At 41.8% G+C, this 12,808-nt stretch overlaps 1 protein-coding gene and 1 long non-coding RNA gene across 20 annotated transcripts in view; one reads left to right on the forward strand and one right to left on the reverse strand.

Annotated features, from left to right (window-relative positions):
* TTN (titin) overlaps positions 1–12,808 on the forward strand; it is a 274,540-nt gene that overhangs the window by 243,203 nt on the left and 18,529 nt on the right. For all 19 annotated transcript variants that reach the window (XM_070475948.1, XM_070475949.1, XM_070475950.1 and 16 more), the window contains 16 exons: positions 40–342; positions 456–752; positions 2,078–2,365; positions 2,478–2,777; positions 3,461–3,763; positions 3,853–4,158; positions 4,270–6,036; positions 6,345–6,638; positions 7,329–7,616; positions 7,734–8,033; positions 8,129–10,195; positions 10,299–10,601; positions 10,699–11,004; positions 11,104–11,394; positions 11,490–11,786; positions 11,927–12,232. In XM_070475948.1, the coding sequence (XP_070332049.1) occupies positions 40–342; positions 456–752; positions 2,078–2,365; positions 2,478–2,777; positions 3,461–3,763; positions 3,853–4,158; positions 4,270–6,036; positions 6,345–6,638; positions 7,329–7,616; positions 7,734–8,033; positions 8,129–10,195; positions 10,299–10,601; positions 10,699–11,004; positions 11,104–11,394; positions 11,490–11,786; positions 11,927–12,232 (8,016 nt within the window). The remainder of the gene's footprint in view (positions 1–39; positions 343–455; positions 753–2,077; positions 2,366–2,477; positions 2,778–3,460; positions 3,764–3,852; positions 4,159–4,269; positions 6,037–6,344; positions 6,639–7,328; positions 7,617–7,733; positions 8,034–8,128; positions 10,196–10,298; positions 10,602–10,698; positions 11,005–11,103; positions 11,395–11,489; positions 11,787–11,926; positions 12,233–12,808) is intronic.
* The window catches only part of LOC139038032 (uncharacterized), an 89,685-nt gene that overhangs the window by 28,899 nt on the left and 47,978 nt on the right, over positions 1–12,808 (reverse strand). The gene's annotated exons all lie outside the window — the stretch shown is intronic.

Here is a 12,808-nt window from a genome sequence, read left to right on the forward strand (position 1 = left end):
AAATGTCTATATTAACCATGGGATTTCTCTCTTTCATAGCAACACCTGGACCACCATCTACACCATGGGTCACCAATGTCACTCGAGAAAGTATCACCGTGGGCTGGCATGAACCAGTATCCAATGGAGGCAGTCCAGTTACAGGCTATCACCTGGAGATGAAAGACAGAAACAGTATCTTATGGCAAAAAGCCAACAAAATGGTCATCCGCACAACTCACTTCAAAGTCACAACAATTAGTGCCGGATTAATCTATGAATTCAGGGTGTATGCAGAAAATGCTGCTGGTATTGGGAAACCCAGCCATCCTTCGGACCCAGTCCTAGCCATTGATGCCTGCGGTATGTATTTGTCACAAGAAGGATAGTTCTGACTACTTAGCAATGCAAACCTTCTTTCTGCAAAGTAAAATAATGACCTAAGTGCCATTAATCTGCTTTCTGTCTTATCACAGAACCCCCAAGAAATGTCCGTATCACTGACATTTCAAAGAACTCTGTTAACCTTTCATGGCAACAACCCGCTTTTGATGGAGGAAGCAAGATTACAGGCTACATGGTTGAGAGACGAGACCTTCCAGATGGCAGATGGGCCAAGGCCAGCTTTACCAACGTTACCGAGACTCACTTCACCGTCTCTGGCTTGACTCAGAATTCCCAGTATGAATTCCGTGTCTTTGCTAGAAATGCTGTCGGGTCCATCAGCAATCCATCCGAGGTTGTAGGCCCCATCACATGCATTGATTCTTACGGTAAGCATTTTTACTACTTTGAACCACAGCAGTAATTTAACTCAATATTCTATCTTACTTTTACTGGTCCTAATCTATAGGATAACTTTTACTATGTAACTTGTTAGATATTTAGGAGAAATTATGAATTACCTGGGGGTGGCAGGTGGTCTTAGGAAAATTCCATACCACGCCAGGCCTTTTGGCTTAACTGTAAAACATGAGATTTGGACTACAGGATAGAGAAAGGCCTTTATGTTTTCAGTCTTTTATGATTCTTTGATTATGAGTTAGTACTTTTACACTTCTATTTAAAATTTTCAGCATCAATAATTAAAGTGATGGTTGGATGCTCAGAGAATATTCCTCTTAAACAAGTAAAAAACTAAACAGAGGTATTAATGATGATAAATATTAGCAGTAGCTAACACTTGCTGTGTACCTTCCATGAGTTCTCTCCCCTAGTTCTAACACCCTTAAGATTAGCTCATTTTACAGAAGAGAAAGCGAGGTTTAGAGTGCGTACATAACTTCCCCAACATCAAAGCAGCTTATTAATAATAGAGGGGAAATTCAAACAGACTTCAGAATTCTCTCTACGTTGCTGTCGTCCAAAATACACATACACATCCCAAAATACACCACTGGAAAAGAAGTAGCACATTCAAACTCAACAGTGGTTTAAAAACTAAAATTTCACAAGAGTTAGGTACCCAGTGACGCCATTTCTAAAAGTCCCCCATTTCCAAGGGGGAATCTCTGTGGTGTCGGGGCAGAAGTACCCACTTCCATCTTCATGATGAGACTCCTCAGGCCTCTCTCTATGAGCCAGGCTTAGTAGACACTGAGTCAGTATTTGTGAGATTGTGAAGCAAGTCAAATTAATTCTGTTTCTCAAAACTTGTAAGCAGCCTGGCACAAAACCAGTCCAGGGGAGTATACAGCTCTGTGAATAGAGAATTCAGCATTAAGGGTCCGCTGTAAACTGCCCTCACTTGAATACCAGTGAACCAGGAAGGGAAATAAAAAGAACCAGATCATTGTTCTGTGTCCCATTTCATTACTGGAATAAAACACGTAATAGACTTTAAAATACATTTCAAAGGCACTTAAATCCCTGTGCAATTAGTGCTGTCACTGGGGTTCAGAGCTTGCTCACAATCTTTCTTCCTCATCTGGGATAGAAGAGTAGCCTATAAAATTAAATATAAAATATAAATGGGATTAGAACTACCATGTGTACATTTATTATTTAATAAAGGCCAATGAGCTTACTTTGAAGTTGCTGCAATTATTTTCCTCATCCTTGTGATCTTTTAAATATTTATGATCTGTTTTTCTTACAGGTGGACCTGTAATTGACTTGCCTCTAGAATATACAGAAGTTGTCAAATACAGAGCAGGGACATCTGTGAAGCTCAGAGCTGGCATTTCTGGCAAACCTGAGCCTACAATTGAGTGGTTTAAAGATGACAAAGAGTTACAAACCAATGCACTGGTGTGTGTCGAAAATACCACTGACCTTGCATCTATACTCATCAAAGATGCAACTCGCCTTAATAGTGGAACCTATGAATTAAAACTAAGGAATGCCATGGGCTCAGCCTCAGCCACAATTAGACTGCAGATCCTTGGTAGGTGCTGAATGCATGCCAACATCATATTTCGTTTGCCTAAAATTTAATGATTTTAAATTAGAAACCTTTCTAAATTTATTAATATACCGTTTTGTTCTTTCATTGACAGACAAACCAGGACCTCCAGGTGGACCAATTGAATTTAAGACTGTCACTGCCGAAAAGATAACTCTTCTCTGGCAGCCTCCGGCAGATGATGGTGGTGCAAAAATCACTCACTACATCGTGGAAAAGCGTGAGACAAGCCGAGTCGTGTGGTCTATGGTGTCTGAAAATTTGGAAGAGTGCATCATTAAGACCACCAAAATTATCAAAGGAAATGAATACGTCTTCCGGGTTCGCGCTGTGAACAAATATGGAATTGGTGATGCGCTGGAATCTCACCCAGTGATAGCAAGGAATGCATTTGGTGAGATATGATTTCATTGGAAAACTAAAATCAAATACATGAAAATTTATTTACTTATTTTCATTGTATCAAATCCTACCAGGTGATCAGTTTATTCCTTGAGTATTAGTTGTAATTGCTTTGAAATAAATGAGACCCTGTTTTGATTCAAGGCATTAAATAGTATCTCCAATAGCAAGTTTGGTAAATGTTGTCTTAGATTATCCTCAAGACTCTTCTACGTCATGCAGCCATTACTAATCCATTTACAAATGTCTGTATGCTCAGATAGCATCTCATCTCTCAAATTTCTATCATTACTCATTGAAATGAGTAAAACACATTAAAATTTAAAAATAAACTGGGATGTCCCTGGCAGTCCAGTAGTTAGGACTTGATGCTTTCACTAGCAGAGATTGGGTTCAGTCCCTGGTCAGGGGAACTAAGATCCCACAAGCTGTCTGGCGTGACCATAAAATAAATTAATAAGTAAACAAATACTATTCTGTGAGCTATTAATAGTTTTCAGAGCTTGATTGACTTATTTTCTTGCTCATCATATCACTTCTCATAATGATCCTTTCACCAGGTGGAAAATATAATAAATGAGACGAATATTCTTAAGTAGGACTTGAAGATTAAAAGCTAGAATCTATCAGTAATGTTGATTCTTTTAACTCATTTTCCTCTTCCTTTTTAAACAGTCACACCTGGGCCTCCAAGCGTGCCAGAGGTGACAAAGATTAACAAGAATTCGATGACTGTTGTCTGGAGCAGGCCAGTTGCAGATGGTGGTAGTGACATAAGCGGCTATATCCTTGAGAAACGAGACAAGAAGAGTCTTGGATGGTTTAAAGTCCTAAAGGAGACAATCCGTGACACCAGACAGAAAGTGACAGGACTCACGGAACACAGTGACTATCAATACCGAGTCTGTGCTGTAAATGCTGCTGGACAGGGTCCATTTTCTGAACCATCTGACTTCTACAAAGCTGCTGATCCTATTGGTAAGTGCGGCCTCTTCACCTGTGTCTTCTTTCATGTTGTCTAGTTGAACACGATTGCATGATTGTGGTATTGTGAATGTCTGTTCCAGATCCACCAGGCCCACCGGCTAAGATAAGAATTGCAGATTCAACTAAATCATCCATCACTCTTGGATGGAGTAAACCTGTCTATGATGGGGGCAGTGCTGTTACTGGATATGTTGTTGCCATGAGACAAGGAGAGGAAGAGGAATGGACTGTTGTCTCTACCAAAGGAGAAGTCAGAACTACAGAATATGTGGTATCGAACCTGAGTCCCGGAGTCAATTACTACTTCCAGGTGTCTGCTGTAAACTGTGCTGGGCAAGGTGAACCTATAGCAATGACTGAACCCGTACAAGCTAAAGATATACTGGGTACGTACCTACTGATATGATTATATGTTTTTATTTTAATAGAGTACCTCCAGGAAATCACTCATTTCCTTGCTTTAAAATTCACTGTATATGTCCATTTTATGTCTACAGAGGAACCAGCGATCGACCTAGATGTGGCTTTCAGGACCTCCATTATAGCTAAAGCTGGTGAAGATGTACACGTGTTGGTTCCCTTCAAAGGCAGACCTCCACCTACTGTCACATGGAGAAAGGATGAGAAGAATCTTGGCAGTGATGCCCGATACAGCATTCAAAACACTGACTCATCTTCATTACTCATTATTCCTCAAGTCACTCGCCATGATACAGGCAAATATATTCTCACAATAGAAAATGGCGTTGGTCAAGCAAAGTCTTCAACTGTGAGTGTTAAAGTGCTTGATACACCAGCCGCCTGCCAGAAACTACATATTAAACATGTTTCTCAAGGTACAGTCACTTTGTTCTGGGAACCTCCTCTCATTGACGGAGGATCTCCTATAATTAATTACATCATTGAGAAGAAAGATGCCACCAAGAGAACATGGTCTTCAGTGTCACACAAATGTTCTAGTACATCCTTTAAAGTAACAGATTTGTCAGAGAAAACTCCATTCTTCTTCAGAGTTTTTGCAGTAAATGAAATTGGAATTGGGGAACCCTGTGAAACCACAGAGCCTGTGAAGGCTGCCGAAGTACCAGCACCTATACGCGATCTCTCAATGAAAGACTCAACAAAGACATCTGTTACGCTGAGCTGGACCAAGCCCGACTTTGATGGTGGTAGTGTCATCACAGATTATATTGTGGAAAGGAAAGGTAAAGGTGAACAAACATGGTCACATGCTGGCATAAGTAAGACATGTGAAATTGAGGTTGGCCAACTCAAGGAACTGTCAGAACTGGAATTCAGAGTGTCTGCCAGAAATGAGAAAGGACTGAGTGATGGTGTCACTATTGGGCCAATTACAGTGAAAGAACTTGTAATTCCACCTGAAGTTGACCTGTCAGAAATCCCTGGGGCACAAGTCGCTGTGAGAATCGGACATAATGTGCACCTCGAATTACCTTATAAAGGAAAACCCAAGCCATCTATCAGTTGGTTGAAAGATGGCTTGCCATTGAAAGAAAGTGAACATGTTCGTTTGGGTAAAACTGAAAACAAACTTACTCTGAGTATAAAGAATGCGAAGAAGGAGTATGGAGGGAAATACACCATTATTCTCGATAATGCAGTCTGTAGAAATGCATATCCCATTACAGTCATCACACTTGGCCCGCCGTCTAAGCCCAAAGGGCCCATTCGATTTGATGAAATCAAGGCTGATAGTGTCATCATGTCCTGGGATGTGCCTGATGATGATGGAGGAGGTGAAATTACCTGCTACAGCATTGAGAAGCGAGAAGCTTCACAAGCTAATTGGAAGATGGTGTGTTCCAGCGTTTCCCGGACAACTTTCAAAGTTCCTAATCTAGTCAAAGATGCTGAATATCAGTTTAGAGTTAGGGCAGAAAACAAATATGGAGTCAGCCAACCACTTGTCTCAAACATCATTGTGGCCAAACACCAGTTCAGGATTCCTGGCCCCCCAGGAAAGCCAGTTACATACAATGTGACTTCTGATGGCATGTCACTCACTTGGGATGCTCCAGTTTATGATGGTGGTTCAGAAGTTACTGGATACCATGTTGAAAAGAAAGAAAGAAACAGCATCCTCTGGCAAAGAATCAATATGTCACCAATATCTGGAAGAGAATATAGAGCTACTGGATTAATGGAAGGTCTGGATTACCAGTTCCGTGTATTTGCTGAAAATTCTGCTGGCCTAAGCTTACCTAGCGACCCAAGCAAATTTACCTTAGCTGTTTCCCCAGTAGGTAAGTGACTGAAGATTATTCCAGTATATTTAATTCAGCAACTAATGTGTTACTAACACCAATTTTCTTCCACATATCACCTTCTCACATATTTTCTTGACACTAGAGCTGGTCAGGTAAAGCAAGGGGGATGATTTTAAATCAGTCTAATAAAGTAATTTTAAAAAATTTTAAGTTTCTGATACCAAAAAATTTCAAGTAATGGCTAAAATGAGTTTGGGAGATTTATTCATTTTTTTCCCCTCCCATTGAGGATTAAGAGTTGATTAGAGAAGTAATGACACCTTTAACTTTCATATAATTTTTAGACCCACCTGGCACTCCTGACTACATTGACGTCACCCGGGAAACCATCACACTGAAATGGAACCCACCACTGCGTGATGGAGGCAGTAAGATAGTGGCCTACAGCATCGAGAAACGGCAAGGGAGCGATCGCTGGACCAGATGCAACTTTACTGATGTCAGTGAATGTCAGTACACAGTAACAGGACTCAGTCCTGGGGATCGCTATGAGTTCAGAATAATCGCAAGAAATGCTGTTGGAACCATAAGCCCACCATCACAGTCTTCTGGTGTTATCATGACCAGAGATGAAAATGGTAAGCATTTACGACTGATTTCCAGTGTAACTAAGAACATTTAAGTTTTTAAATATATATATTTTTGGCACCTGGTGTGTAAAATGAGAATAAAACCAATGTTTCATACAGATTACCAAAGGTTGTTTAGGTAGATGAATTAGATTTTCTACCTCTCAGATGAAGAGAAGAAAAAGATGTCATGAGCATCGACTTTTTACTGCGTCTATTATTTCATTTCCACATAAATAGCATGCAAATGGGGATAGTTTTTACCTTTGTAATTTCAGTCATTATTAATAAAGAATAAAATTCTCAAGAATAACAGTCCATTTCTATTGAAATCACAAAAATACAACACAAATTCAACAGCACAATTATCATCTTGCCTGAGTGCAACTGATGGCCCGAAATAGGAACTCGTTTGAATATGCAGCAGTATTAGGAAGTAGATGACCTACAAATATTTCATTCCTCTTTTTACAAGTGGAAATTCAAGAGTAATAATGTGACAAACATAACAAAGGAGATAATAATATGCAAATGTTTAACCTTAGAGTCTAAATTCTCAACCATCAATCATACTTTCAAAATAGCCTTTGGTGTAAGGATTACCCTTCCGGGCTTTATGATATGGTGCTAATGAAAAACATGTTTGTTTATGTCTTTATTAAAGCAAATTAATGTATATGAATTCTATTTCTTTTACAGTTGCACCAACTGTAGAGTTTGGCCCTGAGTACTTTGATGGTATCACTATTAAGTCTGGAGAGAGCCTTAGAATTAAAGCTTTGGTACAAGGACGACCAGTACCTCGAGTAACCTGGTTCAAAGATGGAGTAGAAATTGAGAAGAAGATGAACATGGAAATAACCGATGTCCTTGGATCCACCAGCCTCTTTGTTAGAGATGCTACTCGGGACCATCGTGGTGTATACACAGTGGAAGCCAGAAATGCATCTGGCTCCACAAAAGCAGAGATTAAAGTGAGAGTACAAGGTAAACTTCTAAATACTTCTTAATCTTACAATGTACAGAGCTTGGATTAAAGACAGGCCTAATTGCATTTTAATGGACAAGGAAAAAGAAACTAACTCTAGAATCTTTTTCTTATAGATACACCAGGAAAACCAGTTGGGCCAATAAGATTCACCAATATAACTGGCGAGAAGATGACCCTGTGGTGGGATGCACCACACAATGATGGCTGTGCCCCCGTATCTCACTACCTGATTGAAAAACGGGAAACCAGCAGACTTGCTTGGGCACTAATTGAAGACAATTGTGAAGCCCTCAGCTATACAGCCACTAAACTAATAACTGGCAATGAATACCAATTCCGTATTTCTGCAGTTAACAAGTTTGGTGTTAGCAGGCCACTGGATTCTGACCCAGTGGTTGCTCAAATACAGTACAGTAAGTGACCATTTTTACTGAGTGGCACTATCTCAGAAGGTCAATTTCCAAGCAAACACGTCTAATTGGTTTCTTTCTTTGTTTTTACTTCGCAGCTATTCCTGATGCCCCCGGCACTCCAGAACCTAGTAATGTAACAGGCAATAGCATTACTCTAACATGGGCCAGGCCAGAATCAGATGGTGGCAGTGAAATTCAACAGTACATCCTTGAAAGGAGAGAAAAGAAAAGCACACGATGGGTGAAAGTGATCAGCAAACGACCCATCTGTGAGACAAGATTCAAAGTCACAGGTCTGACAGAGGGCAACGAGTATGAATTCCACGTCATGGCTGAAAATGCTGCAGGGGTAGGACCTGCAAGCGGTGTCTCACGACTAATCAAATGCAGAGAGCCCGTCAACCCACCAGGAGCACCTGCCGTGGTCAAAGTGACAGACACATCAAAGACAACTGTGAGCTTAGAATGGTCTAAGCCAGTGTTCGACGGGGGATTGGAGATAATTGGGTATATTATTGAAATGTGCAAAGCTGACTTGGGAGACTGGCACAAGGTGAATGCAGAAGCATGTGTGAAAACGAGATATACAGTCACCGATCTGCAGGCAGGTGAAGAATACAAATTCCGGGTTAGTGCTGTCAATGCTGCTGGAAAAGGAGACAGCTGTGAAGTGACTGGCACCATTAAAGCAGTTGACCGATTATCAGCTCCTGAGCTAGACATCGATGCCAACTTCAAGCAGACTCATGTTGTGAGAGCTGGGGCCAGCATCCGCCTCTTCATTGCCTATCAGGGTAGACCAACTCCGACAGCTGTTTGGAGCAAACCTGACTCTAACCTTAGCATTCGGGCTGACATCCATACGACAGATTCCTTCAGCACCCTCACCGTGGAAAAGTGCAACAGAACTGACGCAGGAAAATATACCCTTACTGTAGAAAACAACAGTGGTAGTAAGTCAATCACATTCACCGTAAAGGTGCTAGACTCTCCAGGCCCACCTGGCCCTATCACCTTCAAGGATGTGACCCGGGGCTCAGCTACATTGATGTGGGATGCCCCTCTCCTTGATGGAGGTGCCCGAATTCATCACTACGTGGTAGAGAAACGAGAAGCCAGTCGCCGTAGCTGGCAGGTGGTCAGTGAAAAATGCATTCGTCAGATCCTCAGGGTCAGTGACCTGCTAGAAGGCGTTCCATACTATTTCCGTGTTTCTGCAGAAAATGAATATGGTGTTGGTGAACCCTATGAAATGCCAGAACCAATGGTAGCCACAGAACAACCTGCTCCACCTAGGAGACTTGATATCGTTGACACAAGCAAGTCCTCTGTAGTCTTAGCTTGGCTTAAACCTGACCATGATGGAGGCAGCCGAATCACTGGCTACCTGCTCGAAATGAGACAAAAGGGATCTGACTTCTGGGTTGAAGCTGGTCACACCAAACAGATGACTTTCACAGTGGAGCGCCTTGTTGAGAACACTGAATATGAATTCCGCGTGAAGGCCAAGAATGATGCTGGCTACAGTGAACCCAGGGAAGCCTTCTCTTCTGTCATCATCAAGGAGCCTCAAATTGAGCCCACTGCTGACCTCACTGGAATTACCAATCAGCTCATAACTTGCAAAGCAGGAAGCACATTTACCATTGACGTGCCAATCAGTGGTCGTCCTGCCCCCAAGGTAACATGGAAACTAGAAGAAATGAGACTTAAGGAGACAGATCGAGTGAGCATCACGACAACAAAAGACAGAACCACTTTGTCTGTAAAGGACAGCATGAGAGGTGACTCTGGAAGGTACTTCCTGACCCTGGAAAACACAGCTGGTGTTAAAACGTTTACCATCACAGTTGTGGTCATCGGAAGGCCAGGTCCAGTAACCGGCCCCATTGAAGTCTCATCTATCTCAGCTGAATCATGTGTCCTGTCATGGTCTGAACCTCAAGACAATGGAGGCACCGATATTACCAATTACATTGTTGAAAAGCGGGAATCGGGTACAACAGCTTGGCAACTTGTCAATTCCAGTGTCAAGCGCACTCAGATTAAAGTCACTCATCTCACAAAATACATGGAATATTCTTTCCGTGTCAGTTCAGAGAACAGATTCGGTGTCAGCAAGCCTGTAGAATCAGCACCAATCGTGGCTGAGCATCCATTTGGTAAGAAAATTAAGATCATACTGCCAAGTCTCTATTATTAAATATTTCCCTCAATGTTATTTATATTCTATATTTATATTTTGATACCTTTGTTTATATTTAGTCCCACCAAGTGCACCTACAAGACCTGAGGTCTACTATGTGTCTGCAAATGCCATGTCTATTCGCTGGGAAGAGCCCTACCATGACGGAGGCAGTAAAGTCATCGGCTACTGGGTTGAGAAGAAAGAACGTAACACCATTCTTTGGGTGAAAGAAAACAAAGTGCCATGCTTAGAGTGCAACTACAAAGTGACCGGTTTGGTAGAAGGACTGGAATATCAGTTCAGAACATATGCACTCAATGCCGCAGGCGTTAGCAAAGCCAGCGAAGCTTCAAGACCTGTGATGGCTCAAAACCCAGTGGGTAGGTATCAAAATTTAAGGGTGCATTTGTTTATCATCATCATTAGTACTCGCAGAATTCAGAGTTGTATTTAACCTCACTTTTGCCTCCCTTCCAGATGCACCAGGAAGACCAGAGGTAACAGATGTCACCCGATCGACAGTGTCACTGATCTGGTCTGCCCCGGTGTATGATGGCGGCAGCAAGGTCGTGGGCTACATCATAGAGCGTAAGCCAGTCAGTGAAGTTGGAGACGGTCGCTGGCTCAAGTGCAACTACACCATCGTATCTGACAATTTCTTCACCGTTACTGCTCTCAGTGAAGGAGACACTTACGAATTCCGTGTGTTGGCCAAGAATGCAGCAGGCGTAATTAGCAAAGGATCAGAATCCACAGGCCCTGTCACCTGCCGAGATGAATACGGTAAAAAAAAAAAATAATAATCCATGTTCTCCTTTTAAATTATCACTATTTCTGTGACGACAGACTATCATATATTCATTCACATCTTGTCTACGACAGCTCCACCCAAAGCCGAACTGGATGCCAGGTTACAGGGTGATCTGGTCACCATCAGAGCAGGCTCGGATCTTGTTCTTGATGCTGCAGTTGGTGGCAAACCTGAACCCAAGATTATCTGGACCAAAGGGGACAAAGAACTAGATATGTGTGAAAAAATCTCTCTGCAGTACACTGGTAAACGAGCAACTGCCGTGATCAAGTTCTGTGACAGAAGTGACAGTGGAAAATACACTTTAACAGTGAAGAATGCCAGTGGGACAAAGGCTGTGTCTGTCCTGGTCAAAGTTCTCGGTAAGAGGATCAAATGATTTTTGATTTCCATAGCTTTCTCAAATGTGTGCAGAAAGAAGGACTTTCCTCATTGCTCATTCCTATATCTGTTTTAGATTCCCCGGGTCCATGTGGAAAGCTCACCGTCAGCAGAGTAACCGAGGAGAAGTGCACTTTAGCCTGGAGCCTTCCTCAGGAAGATGGAGGAGCAGAAATCACTCACTACATCGTGGAAAGACGCGAGACAAGCAGGCTCAACTGGGTGATTGTGGAAGGCGAATGCCCCACCCTGTCCTGTGTGGTTACCAGACTCATCAAGAACAACGAATACATATTCCGAGTGCGGGCAGTAAACAAATACGGCCCTGGGGTGCCTGTTGAATCAGGGCCCATTGTTGCCAGAAACTCCTTCAGTGAGTATTAACACTTAAACAGCTCGCCAGTAGAAGTGTAATGAGATCAGGGGATGGGGTGGGCAGGGGGCAGTCAGTCATAGAAATGGTGACTTTGTGCAATTCTGATCAACTTTTTATTCTCATAAAAATATAAACAGCTATTCCATCACAACCCGGCATACCTGAAGAAGTTGGGGCTGGCAAAGAGCATATTATCATTCAGTGGGCGAAACCTGAATCTGACGGTGGCAACGAAATCAGCAACTACTTGGTAGATAAACGTGAGAAGAAGAGCCTGCGCTGGACACGTGTGAACAAAGACCACGTGGTGTACGATACCAGGCTGAAAGTGACTGGCCTGATGGAAGGTTGTGATTACCAGTTCCGGGTGACTGCAGTAAATGCTGCTGGTAACAGCGAACCCAGTGAAGCTTCCAACTTTATCTCCTGCAGAGAACCATCATGTGAGTTCCAAGACTCATTCATACTCCTAATGCCCATCAAAATCATATTACAAAGAATTGTCCAATATGCAGTTTCCAAGAACTCGTAGAATTTATGACTGGCCTAGAAAGGCATATGCTTATTAGAAGGACTTTATAGCCTAAGACAGAAAATATTTCAACAAGTATTTCTGTTAATAAGTTAGCAGTTACATTGCTGGAAATTGTTGCAGTATTTTCCAATCTGTGAAAAAAAAATTTTTTTTTCCTACTACCAATATGAAAGGGATGCCTTTTGCAAACCTTCCTAAAGATGGAGGAAATTTTGTTGTAATGATATTAACTACTGAAGAGAAAAAAAGGACAATGTCTCCTTTAAGAGGCTTAGCAGAACAGAAAGTTTCTACTATCTTAATAAGTACCTAACAAAATAATTGTCACAAGAGCCTCAAAAATAAGTGGCAAATCCTTGTACAAAGTTTAAGCCTGAGAACTAAAAGGAATAAATTACTGGGATTGACTCAGGAGAAGAAGAAATTTATTCCTGTACTTACTAGAAATGTAGAGGTGATGAGAATATTGACCTTGTTGAAAGCT

This window comes from Odocoileus virginianus, chromosome 13 (genome assembly GCF_023699985.2).
Source record: "Odocoileus virginianus isolate 20LAN1187 ecotype Illinois chromosome 13, Ovbor_1.2, whole genome shotgun sequence".
NCBI lineage: Eukaryota > Metazoa > Chordata > Mammalia > Artiodactyla > Cervidae > Odocoileus > Odocoileus virginianus.